General features: G+C 40.6%; 1 protein-coding gene across 1 annotated transcript in view; it reads left to right on the top strand.

Annotated features, from left to right (window-relative positions):
* Positions 1-10392: 10392 nt before the first annotated feature.
* kcnh8 (potassium voltage-gated channel, subfamily H (eag-related), member 8) overlaps positions 10393-21662 on the top strand; it is a 66084-nt gene continuing 54814 nt past the window's right edge. Inside the window, exon 1 of the mRNA XM_050035124.1 lies at positions 10393-10529. Coding sequence (XP_049891081.1) covers positions 10454-10529 — 76 coding nt within the window. The 5' untranslated portion in view covers positions 10393-10453. The remainder of the gene's footprint in view (positions 10530-21662) is intronic.

Below are 21662 nucleotides of genomic sequence, written 5' to 3'. Positions count from 1 at the left end.
ATAGGCGTATACTAGTATAGTATTGTGCAGTGTAGTAGAGTTTAGTATTGTGTATGGTAGTATATCTTATAGCAGTGGTTCCCAACTGGGTCCAGATTTCTCTGCAATTATTAGTTCAAGATCCACACAGTTTAATGTTTTCTGCATCATACTTGCGTTCGGCCATGTGATCAAGCTAGTCTGCTGTCTGTTTTAGGTAGCTGCCATTATTCACTCACTCTGCAGAAGGAAACAGCACTTCAATTTAAAAGGTCTGTGCTGTAAATTCACTGTGCTACAAAATAAAGGTTGTTTTTTTTTGTTTTTTGTTTTTACAAACTGGACACATTTGCCAGTCAGTTGTGGTCCATTCAGGATGGACAGGCAACCCACTTTTGGACTGCGACCCATCAGTTGGGAACCACTATCCTGTAGTAAGGGCTGCTGTGCCACTACAATATATTGTGCATGTACAATACAATACAATGTAATACTATACTATTCTTTAAGAAATATGGACCTATGATTCTATGCATAGCATAGCATAGTATATTATAGTATAGTATAGTATAGTATAGTATAGTATTGTATCGTATCGTATCGTAGCGTAGCGTAGCGTAGTATAGTGTAGTGTAGTGTAGTGTAGTATAGTATAGTATATCCTATAGTAAGGGGTGCTGTACCACTACAATATATCGTGCATTTACAATACAATACAATTGGATACTATATTTACACAGGGTAGTGTAGTGTAGTGTAGTTCAATAAAGTATAGTGTTGTGTAGTGTGGGTGTAGCGTAGTGTGGTGTAGTGTAATTTAGTGTACTATAGTATAGTATAGTAGAATATTGTAGTAGCTTATATTGTCCTACACAACAACATCGTTGCCCTAGGCTATATGTAATACTCCCATATATATATACCGCTATACTATAGTATAGTAGGCTATAAATGACCATAGGGCCTATAATACTATAAGTATAGCATGTTATGTTCTGAGTATAGTACATATACATCTATACTATACTATACTATACTATACTATTGCACTACAGTAGGCTACAATAGGCTATATCTGTTAGTATATGTATATAGTGCTGTACTACCAGTAAAGTATAGTAAATTATACAATATATACATATATATATATATATATATATATACATTATAGTTACCTTACTATACTATACTATACTATACTATACTATACTATACTATACTAGAATTACACAGCGGGGTATTTCTTCACATATAAGTACTTTAGACAGAAAGATAAAGTGAGAAATAATTCTGAAATTGATTTCAGTCATTTGACTCAAATAATGTAACTTATTGAAATCACACTGTAAAATATCTCAAAGTAGTTTCACCAAAAGCATGCAAAAGTCAAAGAATTCAGCACTTTACCTCAAAGCTTTGGTACGGCTGAATCTATTAGCAGAGAACACAGCTTGTCTTGTGTCTTGTCTGCAGAAACTTTCAGCCAAGTATCACCAGAGCCCCTTTCACACAGACCTCTGGGGATGAGATGAACCTCTGGCGCTGTGATCCCTAAATGGTGTTTTGTAATCTCGGTGAAGGTATCACAAAGCAAAAGGTGGCAGGTGTGTGTGCGTGTTGTATGATTGTGAGAGAGAGAAAGAGAGAGGAAGAGTCAGAGATCCTTCTCAGTGGCAGATAAGATTCAAATACTTGCCCCATGAAATGTTACACCGGTGTGGTCACAGATCTTTTCTACAGAGAGAATGGGGCACGTAGATGGGTGGATGTCGTGCGATCAGAGTGTATGTTTGGGGAGAGAGAGCATGCTCTACTACTTTTGACTAATTAAACAAAGTGAATTAGCTATCTCCCCAGCCAGAACGAGTCATGGCTGGTTACACATCATTCATCGTGACTAATTCAGAGAGAGAGATGTCACTCAGCTGGGTGGAAATTTGTGTGTGTGCATGTGTATCACTCCAACTGCACCTCTGGGTATGCTGCTGTTTAACTTTACTGTTTTGAGTGTGTGTGTTTTAAGGGATATTCACTGCTGTTTTGTGTGTGCCTGTGCCTTTAAGTGTTGATATGTTCATATATCTCTCTCTCTGTCACCCTCTGCTCCACTATTTTATCACTAGCTTGATACGTCGTCAATGAGGCTGGCATGCTAAATGATAATTAAGACCATTACACGCTCACAGAGCATGCTACCAGTGCAGCACACGGCTCCCTCAATCGGAGCCTCATCTCAGGGGACACCCTACTACTCACACAGTCGTGTATCTCTCCAAATTAGGTTAGATTTTCATTCCACCTCATTCGCCATGGATGTGATGTGGTTATTATAAACTCATGATATGGTTAGTGAGCCTGCTGCCATTAGATGGGTGGAGGCATCATGTTGGCGCGTTAAAGGGGAAATGGATTGCCAACACTCAGTATTGCACATCTCTGTTTCCTTTGCTCATGCATACTCATGTTCTGAAGTTTGCAGATGCACACAAACGCTCATGATTTAGTACACACAATGTGATAGAAAACACATGCAGACACTCACAAATGAATGTTTGTGCAGACCAACACACGCAAGTTGCCTTAACACATGCATGCACCAAAAAATTATTAGAAAATGAACAGCTAAAGGGACCATTTTAAATAATTTTGAAACCAAAATCTTATCAGGGATGCTTAAAGTTTTGATGAGTGAGTGCCATTTTAAGGAGTCAATATAAGATTGAGGGCCGCACACACTCTGACTTTTTTATGACATATTTTATTAGTTATTTTATTAGTTTTTGGTTACTTTTTTTTTAACATACTATACTGTGACTTCTTGACTACCGTTTTATGACTTTGAAATAACATCTGCTAAAAAAGTATTTTGATGGCAGCAAGTGGTTGCCTGTTGTAGCGTAGCAGTTTGCTTTCTTTATATTTTTTAATCAGTAGTTGTCAGACGTCTATGCAGATGTCTATTTAATTTCCTAAACTTAAACTCAAGTTTATTGTACAAAATAAAAGACTGACACACAAATATATAGCGATATAAAATGTACACAAATATAAAACAGAATAACACCGGTAAGAACAGTTACATACGGTAAAAAGATTATAAAATACTAAAATATTAAGACCACAGGTCATTGAAATGTGAACATTTTAAGATTTGTCTTAAAAGTGTCAGTGGAGGGGGAGCATTTGATTGAGAGCGGAAGGCTATTCCAAAGTTTTGGAGCAGCTACTACAAAGGCACGATCTCCTTTACCCACCAGCTTCAATTGCGGGACATTTAAAGACATTGTTCTGAAGATCTAAGAGGTCGGGAGCTGAAGCAGGGGCAGAGAGGTTCAGCAATATACTGGGGTGCCAGCACATTTAATATTTAAAGTTCAAAATGAATACAAAGTTGTTCTGTCATCTCACACCGCCTCCAATTTATCTTGTGACCTGGAACCATTGGATTACACTAACTGTGCTGTATAATAAGTAATCAAAGTAGCTCCATTTCAATCAGCTACTACAGTGTCACTCTACCTTGCTCTGATGCATCAGTTTTTAATAATATAATAATGTCATATTTAATAATATACAGTACCAGTCACAGGTCTTGTTTCTCTTCATTCTGATAGCCTACTTTAAAGGAATACTTTGTGTTTCTTGCATGCCTCCACGGAAAACAGCGAACATATTGATTTATTGAATGATAGGGGTCTAACATAGGGAAAACTATATCTAAACATCCATTAACAGACTCTCACACAACTCGTGCAGTATAATCAAAGTCTTATTATCCAGTCTTATGCTCAGTACTTCCCAAACACGTGTGTTTTCTTGAAAAAAAACCTTGGTGATAGAGTCTGGCTTTGAGAGCGTAGGTAAGTTTCACTTTCAGTTCAGTCTTAAATCATAAGGTTTTAGCGAAAATGCATGTGTTTTGGAAGTACTGAGCATACGCGTGGATACATTACACTTGATTATACTGCACCAGCTGTGTGAGAGTTTGTAAACAGATGTTTTTATATGGTTTTGCTATTGTTAAACGTGGTCCCCAATCAATCAATAACCAATATGTTTTCTGTGTTTTCTTCATATGTTTTCTATTCAAGGCAACACAGAATGACTAATCGGTATATAATCGGTCAGTTTTTGGGTGAGGTATTGCTTTAAGTGCATTTTAACTCTGATAGTAAAGCAGGACTTTAACTTCCGAATAAGTATTTTTACATTGATGCTCTGGTTTTTCACCACTGTCCTTGTCATGCCTCTTATCTGAAACACCCTAACCCAGAAACCTCTTTCTACAGACATATTACATATCCATACAATAATTGTATCTGACATTGTGCCAGAACTAGGCTTGAAGGCAGCTGTATCTCCTCAGGTTTCCCCTGATCTTGGGTGTGTACAGGCTCCCCGGCCTCTTAATGTACCAGCGCAGATATCAGATATTGGCTGTGAAAAACTTAGCCTCAGGTTAGAGTGGTTTAGATGTGTGTATACAAATCGCAAAGTCTTTGACAAAAGAGGTTCACGATTGAATGCGGGGACCTCCGGATTTCAGATGAGATTGTGAGCTCAGGATCAGATGTGAGACGTGCCCTCCTTACCGAGTAGATTGAAAAATTGATGGGTTTTGTTTTGTGGGGAGAAAGAAAATAAATGTCTTGAGCTTTTGTCTGAGATAAGGATGAGAGGACAGAATAAAGGACAAAAGATAGAAGGTGGAAGCACTGGGTTAGAAGAGAGCACGCAGTGTCATGTGTCATTTTTACATTTGCTTGTATTAGGATGGCTTGTGCAGAGTGGTTTGTGAGTGATGACTATTGTGTGTGTGAATGTGGCTGTGTACATACTGCAAATACAATGTGGGCTATTAGCAGTGTCAAGCTATGTGCGTAAAATGAACATATAGCCATATCTTTAAACAGCCATGCCCAATTCCTGTATGGCACCCGAGGGCATCGTAAAAATCATCAAGTTAAAATGCTGGCACAGTGTTGCCTTTGCAGCGCAGCAAAGGAGTCTTAACGCATAAATGCATGACTGTATGTTACATAGGCACGAGGCCAGATCTGATTAGAGTTTAATCAAGGCTGTTAATAAAACCAACCAAAGAACACAAAGAGAGGAGAGAGGAGTGGAGTTGGGACTACAGTAGAGCAGCACTTCACTCATCCAAAAATAAATTAATATGTTATTGTGCACTGCTTAAATTTATTTGTCTTGTGTATATTTCTGCAAAACACAGACTGCAGCAAAGTTCACTGTGATAGTCTCATTTTCCCAAAAACAAAAATGGATGCAATCATAATAATTTAGTGCATTTAGTTTAAGACTTCCACACAGGAGCTTGTCACATAATCTTTTACAATTTAGTAAAGCTCAATTATATCCTTGTCATGTGCTTTAAGCTTAGTTAGTTTAGTTAGTTAGCTAAGTTTTTTCAGTAGCTCCTCATCAGTGCAAAATGATTTTGGTGGAAACACACAGTGAACAAACCTAAATGTGAACTTGATTGAGTTTGTTGTGGCAGTTGAGAGTTTACGGCAGTTAACAATTGCATTGATAATAGGCATATTGAATATAAAGTGGGGTTTATTTAACTTACTTACATTTTTGCTGAACTTATTATAGAATAATTGTGTATGGGAATTAGGCATGATTGATAGCTTTTAAATTAAAGGGACATTGTGTAGCTTTTTCAGTTGTTTATTGGCAAAAGTTGATGTCTGCATTCATAAATATGTCATCATTGGTGTATTATTACCTCCACCAATAATCTGACTTATTCTTGTAAAAGGAGAATTTTGGATTTGCTGCTGAAGGAGAAAGGTAATGCAATCACAGGCCTGCGCCGCTGTTAGCCGCTGTTTGCACTAACAGTTGACAGCGGAGCCTGAATGAATGCTCCATGAAGTATCGGATGACATGGTTTCATCAATGTTATCATAGCTTTTTGGTACACAGCGGCTACCGTAGTTGCAATACAGGTTTGTAACAGTGAGGCGCTAGAGTGCGCTATCCGTTTGAATGCAATATAGGATTTCAACATTAGATGGAAGAAATTCCTACACACTGTGGCTTTAACCCTTTTCGACAATCTCACATCACCCCCTGCAGTACTCCAAAGTACCCCTAGAGATACCCGTAACCTCATTTGAGAGGCATTGCCTTAAAGCTGGGGTAGATAGAAATCTAGCATGTCACCCCATGGTCCCTCCACTTTTCTCCCAGGCACTGTGGACTGCATCTCCGGGAGCAGCGTGGGCAGCAGCTCTGGAGACAGACCTTTGGTCAGCGGCTGTAGCAGCTTGAATCCAGCCAGCGCAAACCCCCCATCACCGGGTATCACAGCAGGCTGATGGCCAGCAGCAGTGTCTGCATGGTCTTATCTGTGTAGCGGCAGCACATAAAGTTTGCTGATCTGGTGGATAGTCCTGTTTTGGAGCTTGGGTTTGCACTGGCTGGATTCAAGTTGCTGTGGCCGCTGACTGGGAGTCCATCACCAGAGCTGCTGCACACTGTCCTCCCAGCAAGGTGGTTTGTAGCGGCAGGGAGTGATGTGAAGGACGCACCTTGATTCGAGGCTGTAGCTAACATTAGCTACATAAACATGAACCTGAAGCTGCAGCTATGAGCCTTTATCTCCAGTCAGCAGAAGGCTAAACTATCAGCAACATTTTCTCTCCATCTCTGAAACACTTTGCTGATATTGACATGTGTGTAATTTAGTTTCTTCTCAGACTCTCTTTTTAGGTTGCTTTGCAGTGTAAGCAGTTAAAACTAGTTCTTTCTCGACAGGAATCTCCGCCATTTTATAAGGCTTTCACCGTCTAAGGGTGCACGCACATCTGCATTTGTAGAACAGCCAATAGGAAAGCCCTCTCTCTGAAATGACTTGTGATTGGCCAAAGTCTTTCGTCTCAGGCTAGGTTTTCTAAAGTGTGAAAACAGCCAAGAGGAGGAGCAGAAGTCTAGTTTTTCCCAGACTGCTTAAATTAAAACAGTTTCAGGTTCAGGTTATTATGGGATTTTTGCACAGTAACTCCAAAAGAAACTGCCTACTCCAGCTTTAATAGTTTCCTTCAATCAGAATAAGACTGTTAAACGATCTTATGTGATGTCTGTAATCTTTTATCTAACTCATCTTTTGAATTAATTAATATAAGAATGTCTGATGAAACGGGGTAGTACAAACAGCTTCCTTACTTCCCAAATTTCACTTTTCTTGAAAGAGTCGTTAATGCTTTTATCTCACCACAGCATCAAATTCAAAATGCAGAAGAAGAACTCCAGAAGATGAGAACACATTACACTCTTATAGCCTCTAAACTGGCTGCATGTGGATTTGATAAAACACTTTGAGGTTGTAATGATAGTCTTAAAGGATGTAGTGTAGTCTGGAGTTTGACTTTGCAGCCCTTCTGAGGTCAAGCTTCCTTCTTGTATTTCAAGCTTTTTAAGTTATTTATTTTAATTATAGTACTTGGGTTTCTGATTACACTTTGGTCTTAATTGTGTTGAAAGGCACTTTGTAACTTTGTTTTATAAAGTGCTACAAAAATAAAGATGTTGATGCTGGTTTAATAAAGCTTCTGGTGAGGTAACACTGTGAGCAAGAGTGACTCACTTTGACTCAACTGTCACTTCACTACAAACTTAACTTCGACACGCACACACACACACATACAAACAAAATGTGTGTTTGGAGCGGTGATCAGGCTTAAATGATGCATTAAGCACTTAATCACTCAGGTGAAGCATCACCGTGCGTTGGCTGTCTGTTTTAATTTTATTAGCTCACACTTTATGGAAGTATATCTCTGTGTCTCACGCTGCCTCACCTTAGGGACATGACTCACGTGTTTCTTCATGTATTTGCTTTGTATGAGTGTAGGCACATACTGTACAGTTTGTGTGCTCGTTTGAAGCCACTGAGGTGGTATATGATTCACAGCAGTCAGCCTCACAGCACTCGATGACCTCACTTTGTCTAAATGACATAACAGCTGTAACAGCTGCTTCACTGTCGTGGAGGTTCTGAGTAGGAGGCACAGTGCTTGACTTGTGTTTAGCCCTTTGCTGCGGCACTGATGGTAATGGGATTGACCTAGATTGGAGTTGGTATCTGCCTGCATATGTATGCGATTGTTGTTACTTGCTAGAGGTGTCTTGTACTTGCAACATGAGGCGTGTAATTGAAAAACTTTGGGTGCAATCCCATTTGTGGATTTACAGACTAGAGTTTGCAAACTGGGATTTTATGAGTACTTGAGGCGGTGTTCAAAATGATTACATCAGAATCGCCCCGTCCACCATTTCACTGAGGCTTGCTCATGAACCAGTTGGTGTATCTTGTCATTAGTCAATATATAAATAGCTCTGGTCCTTATTAACAAAATGAGCTATAAAGCTTGGTGATAATCCCCTCTCATTGTGGTGAGCCAACTAACTTGTGCGCATTGAAGTTTGGTTGTTTCTCACTTTCTTTGGGGGAAGAACTAATTGGTTATGAGACTGTTGTAAGTGAATAGTTTAGTTTCACCAAGACGCTCACAGATTTCACTTGCATTAGTGTTACTGCTGTCCTGTAATGAACTGTCACCTTCAGAATAAAATGCATTTGGTAACATACATTTTGTAGGTGAACCCAAAGCATGCATATAGTTTATATCTTAGGCGATACCATACTTTGTTCTGCTATACTTCTATTTCTACATTCTACACAAAGTTTTGTTTTTTTTTCCAGGTTTTTTTTTTTTACAATACAACTTTAACAACGCGATCAAATTCAGAGGGTATACAACTTAAACTATGCAATAATAATAAACAAAAATATTTTTAGATACAAATAATGTATTATATTTTTAGAATGATAAAATTTTAATTAATATACAAATAAGGTAAAATAATCACACTTAAAATAAATAAAAAATAAATAAATGATAAGCTCTTTCGGGTCTAGAGCAGTTCATCTATCATCTAGGGCACTGATATGCATAAAAACAAACAAAATGGAAGACAGAATAAAGTAAACACTAAGACTTAATAGCATGGATAGATTACTGAACGAGCGTACCGTGCACAGGCTCAGGGGGCCCAAAGTGTCAGTGGGCCCACCCTGAACTTCCCTTGCAATACGTCAAAAGATAAATTAACACATACCATCCAGGAAAAATTCAAAATGACCACAAAGAGACACGATATCTGTGCCCAAGGGCCCATTTGCTCATAATCTGCTCGTGCATATCAGTGATCTTTCCTAAACTTCATATGCAGCACTCCGAGTTACATACATATGCACCAAAGACTTTACTCAGCCATGAAGTTATCAGAGCCCAAAGCAGTGGTTTTGTGCCCATGGTTCACCAAAGGGCAAACCAAAATCTCAAGGCTTCTATAACACGTTCTATCACTCTTATCACGACATAAGACAATTAAATTAAGAAAAAATAAGACAGGTATCTTTCTGATACTGTCTACTGACATTTTATTCTCAGTTATTTTATACATTGGAGCATTGCACTTTGCTGTCCACATGAGGGCGCTATGGTGCAACGGATAAATTTGCTGAACATTTTTATGCTGATTATGGTGTTTTGACTTGAGCCCATCTCTCATCGTCCTCCCTGCAGGCCATAACCTCACCATGAGATGGCGCTAAAAGCTCGCTTGTCACAGTGGCCAGCTGTGCGCCTGCTGACAGGTACCTGTGTGCGCTTGGAGAGAGCAGCAGCGTGGACAGTTGACACTAGTCAACACACAATGCAAATGAGACACGCATCTCCGGAAGCATGTTTTCAGTACAGCTACTGTGTTTTGTTTCAGTTTTATTTATGAACGGATGTGCAAATGAAGGTTCTGTGCGTAATTGTTTTTGGTTTGGGGTGATGGGAGGAAGGAATGCTGTTTACTCTGTCTGTTTTTTTTTTTGCATAATACCTGGGCAATCTTCTATTTACGCATTTTGACTTCATTAATGCTGTGATTTTTAAAAAAAAAAAATCCAAAATGATTTCTTTAAGAAAAATATAGAAAAATAAATGTAAATAAATGAAAGTTGTGTTTCTAATGGTGAAGTCAACTAGCAACACTCCCATTTGATCACAGTTGTTGTAGAGAGTGATTGATGCCTCCCACCATTGCGCGCTGTGGAGAGATGATCATTGAATCCAACGGCACAATAATGGCATCGCTGACAGGGCGTCTCACTCTCCCCCGCTCGTCCCTCGCTATTACCTGAACCGCACCTGTGGGCTTCATCTTCTCTTGTCATTAACACACGCAACAGAAGCCCCAGACACGCGGGCGCGCGCACCGTCGTGCACGCGCACCCTCCACCGACTGGGGATCGCATTGTGCTGAGTTGACCGGATAGCTCCTTGTTCATATACGTGCCGCGGCTTAAATGGGAGCGCCTCACACGTTTGGACGACTTGCGCCTTCTCTTCAGTAACTTTGATGGGGACTTCGATACCAGGCAGGGAAAATGCCTGTGATGAAGGGATTATTAGCACCGCAGAACACGTTTCTGGACACTATAGCCACACGGTTTGATGGCACTCGTAAGTTTGCTTTTAATTATTCTTTAGAAGACTCAGGTATTTTAGCAGCTTTAGTGGCTTTAGGTTAAGTTGCTGGTTGGCTTGTGTCCTCGGAGCTTGACAAAGAAGATTTCAGCCCATTTCTTGGATGTAACTGAATAGATTAAAAGCTTTACATGTGCAAAATGTAATAAAGAACATGGGTGATGTGTAGCCTGTGATGCAAATGTATACATCAGGGCACCAGATATCTGAGGCCTGCTTTGTTTTTGTGCTGAGACAGACTTTTAACTTCAAGGTAACTCAACATTGTTTCATGTCTCAGCAGCAGACTGAAAAGAAAGCAAGAGACGCTCCCACAGCAATTAGCAGGCTGATGCTGTCGCTGTCCGCGGTGCTGAACGCTCAGCAGCACCACAGACAGCGACAAAGGGTTAACCGTGCGCTCACGCAGGCTCCCAGCTCCACACCTCACATTTGCACAACTTATTTACAAGTTGCAGCCTGTGCCACAGATTTGATCCACATATTCACGAACACACCTGAATAAATTCCAACTTCTCTGACTTGTCCACACGTGATTTTTCTCCGCATGTGAAGTTAACCTTTATTATCTCTGATCTTTGGCCCGACAAGTCCTGCAGGCGGGTGCGAGCTTCATCCCGCCGGTCTGAAACCAGCAGTCGCATTTATCAAAATTAATTGGTCGGCGGCGGCATTACAGCGAGTCTTTACCCGGGCTGAGGCGCACACACTGAGGCATTTCCAAACGACATCTTTTGTCTGAACTCTCTCCTCTTTATCTTCTGTTTTTTCTTCTTTCTTATAATGATCATTCTCTCCTTTCCTTTGGAGGATTCTTGGAAATCAGCAATGTGTTACAGCTGACGTTTTCTCCACGTTTAGTCGAGCTGAGCTGCCCTGCTCCTGTTCTCCAGGCCTTTATTGTCTTTCTGATCAGTTTCAATTCATGTTCAGGCTTTACATCTTAGTTCCATTGTTTCTGTGGGCAGCTGAGGCACACTCTTGGGTGTGTATTTTTTCAGTGGCTTACATGGTTTGTCTATTGCACTTCAGATATTAGCATAGGTGTAGATTTAAGGAGGGGCTCAGAGGACACCCCCCCCTCAATATTTTGGACATATGCATTTGTTCTGGGTTCAAACCCTTCAGCTGACAGAGGCCCTTATGTGTGGACTTTGCATGTCCTCCCCGTGTCAGTATGGGTTCTTTCTGGATTCTCCCTCCCTTCCCTCCTTCCTCCCACAGTCCACAGACATACTGGTTAGGTTAACTGGGGCCTCTAAATTGCCCGTAGGTGTGAATGTGAGCTTGAATGGTTGTTTGTCTCTATGTGTCAGCCCTGTCATAGTCTGGCAACCTGTCCAGGGTGTGTTATAGCTGGGATTATCCTTAACAGCATGAGCATGAATGAATAAATAAAGACATCAGCTCCATAAATGAATACAGAAAAAGCCCAAAAATGTGCATAAAGGTGTGCCAGAAAGCAGGAAATTAAGTGTTTGATGCTCTGAATTTTCTGGCAGAGGATTCCTGAAAAATCCTGTTTCATATTTGTCCATCCCCAATTTTGAAACAACTTGTAACCTTGCATATTAGGCTGCTATAACGTGTGAGTGTTGATTTTTTTTCTCCAAACACTGATTATTCATTCGGTCTGGAAATGGTGAAAAATGTCCATCGCAGTTTCCTGAAGATCAATTTAATGTCACCATTAAGATACTCAGCTGATACTCTTAAGACAATATAAATCTACAAATTTTCACATTTGAGAAGCTGAAACCAGTGAATTTTCAGCCTTAACTAGCAAAATAGTCGATTAATTGACTAATATTTGCAGCTTAATGTATCAGTGTGTCACAGTGCATCCAATCAGAGTGGGGTCGGTACAGTATACAGTGTTTTAAGAGACTACTGTATATTGTCTATTTGTCAAAAACACACAAGCAGTACCTTTTGTGTCATTACTGCTGTTTCAAAAGTTGCTGAATAGATGCCTCTACAGCCTCTTTAAACACACTCTCTGTCTGTGTCATATTAATATTTGCCACTTATTGTTAAAATCCTTATCACAGACATTACTGAGTGTCTCGTTCCAGCCCAAACTCACCACCTGACCCCACTCATACCCTCCTCTTTGGGACATTTCACATTTTGTCTGGCATGCTCATACCACTCAGAGAGGCACTGTGATAACCACAGACATCCGTGCTTATTTCACCCCCCATATCCGCAGGTTGAGCACCACTGTATGAGTAAGAGCAGGGCTATATGTCGAGTGGCAACAAACATTCAGCTACCTGGGCAGGGGCTCTGTTCTAACACAAGGGAATTGGAGTGGTACTGTACGCCACAAATGGATTGTCCTTGAGCTGCAAGGTAGAGGAAATTAACGATGGATTTCAACTGCAAGATGGGGCAGACTGAAGGCAGCGGAGCCTGGCTGGACAAATTGGTTCTGATGGCCTGGCCAGGAGTAAATATAAGGGGAGTGCTGGGTTCACTGCCATGTGATCCCCTTTTACGTCATCCGAAGCCTGCTCGGGCAGGTCGGACCTGGAAACAGTGTGTGATAAATGGGTGAAAGTGAAAGTAGGCAAGGCTTTCACTTGATTTGTACTCACAGAAAAGTTTTTCTGTTGCGTTAGCAGTGGCCTTTGAAATGGATTAAACTTTTTCAGTGCTCATAGTGAGAGATTTTTTTCCATGCTTCACACCATTTGAATAAATCAAGGCATATCAGGCTAAACCTAGTGGTTAGAGAGACGGTTAATAAGCAATAACTTTCAGGATAAATTCACTTAACAGCAGTGAGAGGACACCAAATAGATGCCTGCTCATTTAAATAGCTTAGATGAGAATAGATCTAACACATTTAAGTCTCATTTTCGGTCATCCCACAGCTCCGTTTCAGGACTTTTCAAAAAGACCAACAGTGTTTGTGTGTCACTGTGTGCTCTGTCGACTTATTTGTTGACAGACACAAACACCTCTGATCACAGTGTAAGGATCAGTGTGTCCCTGTTTGCCCGTAGTGTAGCTGAAATAACAGAATCTGTCTGTAGCTCTGCACTGCGATGGCTGTGAGAGAGTGCTGTGACACCTTCTGTCATCAGTTTGCCATCCAGGTGACTAACCTTACCACCTGTCCATCACTGGAGCAGTATTTGGTGGGGTGCTGCTCGTTACAGTCACACATTGTACAGTAATTTGAGGCAAATGTAAATTATCTTCAATACTGATCATTGCTCAAGATGACTTATTCAAACTGCTTGTTTTGTTCTACTAACAGCCCCAAACCCAATTATATATAGTTTAATATAAAAGACCAAGAAAACCAGAAGCAAATAGTTTCAGCTCTGCAAACATTTTTTGAAAACAACATGATCTGAAATATTATACAACACACACAATATGAACATCATGACATTTGGGCTTAAATAATGAAGATTTAAAGTATATAATTTTGTTCACTTTTTCATCCAAGTATCAAAATATAGATACTTTAATATGTTAATATCTTCAGTTTCTTTGTAACTGGCCGTCTCTAGAGGTCGTCGTATCAGCAGTGGTGGAAGAAGTATTCAGATCTTTTACTTAAGTAAAAGTAGTGTCATGTATCAGTTCAAGGAGGACCCAAATGCAGACAAACAGGCAGGTCGAACTTTTAACAAAAAGCAAGCTTTAATGCAGCATGTACAGGCAGGTAACTAAAAGTCCAAATGAAAGCTGAACCAAAACTAAACTGAAAACCAACCGGGATAATACGCTGAACTCAAATCCAAAATCCAAACAGAACATCAGGCAGGAAACGGAGCAGGGAATGACACCAAGAACACGGGGATGAGCATAAGATGAACGTGGGACAAACTGACAAAGAACAAAGGGAACACACAGGTATATATACACAGAAAACTAAGGAGAGAAATGGAGATTGGCTAATAGCAATGGCGTGGAGGGGAACACTAGGGTGGAGCAAACAAGACTAATACAGAACGTGTGAGGGGAAGACTCTGGGAACAGGGAGGGACTAACGAGACAGGTATGACAGAGAACAGGCGGGAAAACACACAAAGACAGATTAAACATGAATGAATAACATGAAACAAGGAGCACAAACAAAAAACTCCAAAATAAGGTCCAAGTCAGAAAAACATACTCAAAAACAAAACTTGAAGTACTCATCATGCAGAGTGGCTCCTGTCATGGTGTCATATTGTTATATAGAATATTATATTGTTCTTTTTCTCAATAATGAATTTGCATAAGAGCATTTTAATGTTGTAGTTCATCAATTTAGAGCCAGTTTTAGAAACTTTATTTATTTATTTATTTATTTAATAGTTTATTTGTTTAAGAAGGGACAGTGTACATCAAGAAACATTCCTTTTAAAGAGAAAAAAAAGAAAATGTAGATGCACCCAATTGCAGCCAGGGGCTGATTTACATTGGTAGTCCCCCTGCCAGATGTTTATCGGCATGGTTCCTAAAAAGTAATAAAAAATCAATACAGTACACATAGAATATGCAATTACAATATAAGATACATTAAAACACATAACAATCTTATCGTCGCAGTATAGAGTGGGCCAGCGACACATAACAGAAGTATTGCACACATCATGTTGCCTCCAGTGTCTTAAGTATGTGTAAGCTTTATGTCTTGTTTCTGGGTGCAACCAAGTAACAAGCAGACGGGGGAGAAGGCGCTGTATGGGGTGTGTGGATAGTGTGTAAGCCTGTAGCAATGCAGAGTCCAGTACATAGATCTTGTTGTAGTTGTGATCAGTTGTGATAGATATCAGTAGTAGATGTAGAGACATTGAGGGTTAAAGTGCTGGAATAATGTAAAACACTAGACATACAAGTGCTGTAGAGCTATTTTCTAAGAGGTGTTAGTTACTTTGCAAAGTACATGGCAAACATTGGAGCCTGAGACAAAATAAATAAATAAATAAATAATAAGAGAGAGAAGGGAAAAACGAAAAGAGAAATAAATCGATAAATAAATAATAAACAGCAGCCAGAGGAGAAGGGACTGTTTGGGGTGTGTAGATGGAGTGTAAAACTGCAACAATGCAAAGTCCAGTTCATAGTTCTTGTTGTAGTTGTGGATAGTTGGTTGTAGGAATACATGCAGACAGTTTTTTTTGTATTTAACAATAGACATGATATTTTGAGCCATTTGTGAATGTGAGTCAATTCCATTGTGAGTATGCGGGCAGCCTCTTGAGTAGTTTTTGCTGATGTTAGTATATCTGCGTCGTCTGCATACATTTGTATGTGGGTGTTTTTGCATACAAGTGGCATGTCATTAATGTAAAGTGAAAAGAGTATTGGTCCGAGGATCGAACCTTGCGGGACCCCCACTGAACATGTGAGAAGAGAGGACTTAACCCCCTCAACAACAACACACTGTTTCCTATTAGATAAATATGATTTTATCCACATGGTCGCCTGATCTGAGAAATTAAAAGAAGAGAGTTTGTTTAACAGCACTGCGTGATCAACCGTATCAAACGCCCTTTTCAAATCCAGGAATACTGCACCAACACACACTGATTTATCAAGAAACTGTTTAGTTTTCTCCAAAAATAAATTAATGGCCGACTCTGTCGAGTGGTGTTCCCGGAAGCCAAATTGTGCGGGGTGCAACGGAGTATGGCCAAGGTTCAGATGCTCAGTTAGTTGTGTAAGCACACATTTCTCAATTATTTTAGAGGTGATTGGCAGGATGTTAATAGGCCTATAGTTATTCATGTCTGTCCTGCTGTGTACTGGGTAGGTTAGTAGAATAGTACTGCATCATACCTTACAAACATTTTATGTATATTAAAAGTAACAGTGACTGTCAAATAAACGTAGTGTTGTAAAAAGTGCAATTTTCTCCTCTTAAATGTAGTGAAGTCGAAGTACAAATAAGCATAGAATGGTAGTACTTGAGTAAAGAACAAGTATTTTTAAATTGTACTTAAGTAAATGTACTTCCACTACTGCTAAATATGATATAAAGTACACTTAAAATGCATCCATATGTCTCTCTGGATAACAAACTGTCACTTAATGCCTCTGAACTGAAGCCATTGCAGTCTCGTCACCAGTTCAGAACACTTTCTGACTTGACTTTCTGTCAACCAATGAAGGCCTTGACTGGGGCAATGGACCGTATTGGGCTGTCCTTGTGCCAAATTAAGCAGACAGTTTGGTGGTGGAGTTGTAACAGAGGGCTGTGTAAAGTCTCCCAGTGTGTACTGCGTGCTCCCCATCCTGCACCATTCTTCCAGATTGCTATTTTCTAGCTCTCAGCGCACACGAGTTCCACCTCCACTAGGCAGGTAATTACTGTCACAATCACTGATGCCAAGACTTGGAACAGCTGCGTGTTGAGTCGTTATGTTTAAGTGTGTATGTGAATGAAAGAGAGAAAGAAAGAGNGGGGGGGGGGGGGGGGGGGGGGGGGTAAGGCCCTGCATGTGTGTAAAGAAAGACGAGGACACGAAGGAGGAAGAGCAAGAAGAAAAAGAAAAGTGTGCAGCATTTCAGCACTTTGCTGGTTTGTGTCACAGAACGTTGTGTGAGTGTGTAGCACTGTGTGTGTGTGTTCAGCTGTCTCTGTCGTTGAGCATAAGGGCAGTAAAGCAGAAGTTTCCTCTCCACTGATTAACTTTCTTTAAGAGCAGCACATCTAATTAAGCTGCTAAAAAGTGGCTGTGGGATCCCACACCGTGATTATACCACTTGCTGCTAGGTGAGTGTTTAAACACTCATCTGGGTATCGCACACAATAGAGGAAACCATCACTATCAGATCCTGCCGTCTCAGAGAAGACAGAGAATATATTGTTACTGTCCCTATGGCTCAGTCTCACCAGCAACCTTATGACCCACAAGAAAACCCAGGGAGCTAATTACGGAGTATGAAAGACCACAGACAACATGCCGATGCGCATATGCTTCAGTGAGGTTTCTTAAAGTAGAGATAACCTGGGTTATTTGTTAGGAAAAGCCAGGATCACATATGTCATATAATGTTAAAAACATCCTTTAATTCCCCATAACAGACGCTTAGTACATTTTTATTTTACAATCTGATTATGCCAACTTGTGAAAAGACAGGTCTTGTGTTGTGCCCAGCTAGAGAATGACTGTGAAACAAGTAATGAGTGCAGTTATGAGACTGTGAGGGAGTAATCAATCATCATTGACTGTAGTGCTGCAGGGTGCAGAGGGGCTCTCACTTACTGGCAGTGGATTGGCACTGCTGTTCCCATTTTCTCCAAAGCCCACTTAATATCGAGACTGTTTTATTTCAGGGTAAAAATAAACAGAAAGGATGGAGCTGTGCTGTGTCCTAGTGAACAATGTAGAATACAGAGGATCTCTTTTCTATGAAATCATATACTGCCCTAGTGACGAGTTTCACCAGGAAGTAGCACAATGAAATCCAATCACGCATCTTCGTAAAATAAGTGGTGCTGGAGTGACATAGTGACTACTGTGCGGTTACCTAAACTATGGCTGCTAGCTATCCTACTAGTAGTCCTGACTCATCGGATGTAGACTGTGGCTATAAGCCTGCCATTGGCTGAAATCCCCTTCGCTACAGGAAACAACAACCTCTAAGCTAACAACTAACACGCCATAAATGGCAAGTTTTGGCAAGTTAACTTGTCAGACTTGATTTGCCACATCTTTCGAAACATTTCCAATCAAACGATACCTGAATTCGATCCCTTTTTGCACCAGGGGTTTGATTCCAAACCGTCCTGACTCCCTGCTTGCGAGTCTAGCCGGTTAGCACAGCACTAACACCAAACACTGAGCCATTAAACGCTCCCAACAGGCTTTGAAGCCATTCACATAAAGGGTATCAAATGAAGTACTTAGTATTGATGTCACTTTAAGGTAGTGTATTGGTACTGTTATCGTATTTTCTTTAATGATACCCAGCCCTATCTGTTACTGTTATTGGCTTCGTTTTCTTTTGCGGAGTATTGGTTATTTTATCAACAGTGCTCGCCTCCTCACTTGCAAATGTTCCACCAAAACCGTTCCCCCCAGACACTTTTTGCAAGAGCACCATCGTTTCATCCTGCCCAAGACAATTGTAAATGGTTTAAAGAAATGAAAACAAGCCAAAGCTTGTTTTCAGCCCTGTCTCTAGCACTGACGTACAGCGCTGCAGAGATAGGTCTAGCTATGTGAGACTCTCCTACTAGCTTAAGCCAAAATATCTCACCGCATTATCTGACTTGCTATGCCAAACATGAGGCTTCAAAACATCAGTCCGTGGATAACATTATGATGGCTCTATTATTTTGATACAGTCTACGCTACCAGCTAGCTAGTTGGCAACATAGCTAGCTTGCACATTTACCAGGGCAAAAAGTCAGCATGTTTTATATAATTGTTTCATTAATTCTATCATTCAAAGCTTAATTAATTGGGGGGTTTTTTTGCCACTAGGGGGCAGTGCAGTAAGATTCAAACACAACATTGGCATATCACATCACTGATGGATTACTGAAGGGGCCTACCATCACAGGTCCAGGGGCTAAAAAGACCACAAAAAGACTGTAAAATAACTATACAAACAACCTAAAAAGACACAAAATAACTACACAAACAATCAAAAAAGACACAAAATGACTACAAAGAGACACTAAATGACCGTAAAGGGACAAAGTAACCACAAAGAGGCACAAAACAACAACAAGGAGACACAAAATGATCACAAAAAGATGAAAAATAACAACAAAAAAAGAGCCAAAGTCACCACAGTGTCTGTGTCTTAATCCTATGTAGGTGTAGGTGTATGGTGATCTTTTTTTTTCTCTGAAAGTATTGATTGCTGCTTCAGTGTTTACACTTAAAGAACAACTATGTGCCCCAAGACAACATGTTTAAACTTGTATTAATCAGAAGGGGCTGTTTCCTACAACATCATCAGTTACAAGATCCTCAGCATCGAGCTACTCACTCACTGTAAACCAACATAGCTACAGGCATTGGCTTAGTGTGGGAAATGTAAATTCATGTTTTGAATTAATAGCAACCCAGCATCCACCGCCTTTAACAAGGCTTTGACAAAGTAATCTGTTAATATAATACAGCCACTGTCATCAGCACACACTCAGCAGGCAGTCGCTGTCCCCACTGTAAGGTCACTAGACTATTAGTCTGCACTTAAAGGGACAGAGTATCTCGTCTGTTCCGCCAAACTTCGGGACTTGTGTATGAGCGCCTCCCCATTACCATAGACGTTCTGCCTTGTTAAACTGCCTAATTAGCAAGATTCCTCTCCTAATCACCGCCTTTAATGGACTGTCCAAAACGATCGACAAACGGGGTTTCACCAGCGGAAGTCTTGGCCAAGTCGGCCATTTTTAGACTCAATTAATTTTTCAAATGACAGGATTGGGAGAAAGAGAGAGGGAGGCTGTGGCAAAACATTTCTTTTGAGGAGGCAGAGAGGGAAGTAGACAATGGAAGAAGGAAAATACACCAAGCAGAAGAGGCAGAGAAGAAAGTCAGGGAGGTGGTATTGCAAATTACAGGAATGTAATGGCTGGTGTAATGTTTCAATTGGTGCGAGCCATGGGGACTGTATGATAAAGAGCCACAGAAGTGATTAAGGCTGTGGATTTGTCTAATGATTTTCTCTCCTCACTTATATGGTGTGAGAGGATTAGTACCTCTGTTTGATTGGCTGTCTGAGTCTGTGCATGCATGTCCAGTGTGTGTGTGTGCGTGTGTGTGTGCATTTATAAATGTGTGTATGCTCTGACTTCAACACAAAATATAAATAATTGGTGCCTACAGTTTGTTGATACAGCACAGAGACGTTGGTGTGTGACATATATAATCCCGTGTGTTGACTAGATTCAATATACAAGACAAATTGTACAGTTGTAACCTTGGTTGCTATGGTGTGTGTCAGTGGTTACCATGGCAACTCTGGGGCGACTTTTTTTGTGGTTATGTGACTGCTTTGTTGCGGTTTTCTGAGAGGCTGGTATTAATTCTGGCAAAGAGGTGAGGAGGTCTCTCCATCCATCTCTCCACTTCCCTGCCAATTTTTACCACACTCCATCTCCATCTTTCATCATTCCACCTCTCACGGCTCCATCTCGCTCACTTTCAACTTTTCACATCGCCCTATCACCCTCTGTCCTTTTCCCACCCTCATCTGTCTGCCTCGGTGTATATTTCAGCCTCACCTTCTTTCCCCTTACCTGCCCACATGCCCCTCCATCTTTCACTTTCACACCTGCTTTGACATCATGTTTTTTTACCCCTGTTGCGTCTCTCTGTCGGTTCCTGCTACTCTCCCTCTCTCTCTATCTCTCTTGCTATGTGTCCGTTGCTTCTGTGTGCTTGCTCACCCATCATATGAATTGCTGTGCCGTAAATAGCTCAGGGGTTACTCTAGGTGGTGTCATGGGGCTGTCTAGGAGCTGGTGAATGTGCATTTGGAGCATTTGTGGAGTGCGTTTAAAATCACAAATCTGGGACAAAGCAGTGTGTGCACAAGGTAACATGAACACTCACCTCTTCCCCATTATTCCATCTGTTGGGTGGGTGTAGTGAAGGAATGTACCTGATGGTGCAACCTACCTAGTTACTGTAGCACTGACCTGCTGAGAAAGTAAACTCCAACAAGTCCTCCAACCTAAACTACATAACAAGTTGTATTGTTGGGATGACAGAGCTACTATCATCTCTGTGAGGCTGGATTTAAGTAAGTTCACTAGTGATGTGAAGACCAGCTTTTTTAAGTGACCTGACTCTACTGGTTCACCACTGCTTGGTTCACAGAATCTCTCTCACAGTTGAAAGTGGGCACAACTGGGCATGTACCATACTGAAGCAGGTTTTGGATTCATTCACTCCTGCCTCATGCCAACAATGCCCTTTAAGAGTTGTTCAAAAAGAAAGATTTGTTCAGGAATGTGACACCACTAAAGTTCACACTACAAGACTTTTAAAATCAGCAGACTGTACTGTTCACATTTCACAACTTTCAGTCTTGTTATCATGAGTCACTGCATGACTGTCCGACGACAGGGGTTCAGTACACTACACTTTCACTAGGAGGAATCCCCTATGAGTGTGTGTGATGCGCAAGTTGACC

This window comes from Epinephelus moara, chromosome 22 (genome assembly GCF_006386435.1).
Source record: "Epinephelus moara isolate mb chromosome 22, YSFRI_EMoa_1.0, whole genome shotgun sequence".
In the NCBI taxonomy this organism is placed as follows: domain Eukaryota; kingdom Metazoa; phylum Chordata; class Actinopteri; order Perciformes; family Serranidae; genus Epinephelus; species Epinephelus moara.
Note: the sequence above shows the minus strand (reverse complement) of the source record. Positions and strands in the feature narration are given on the sequence as shown.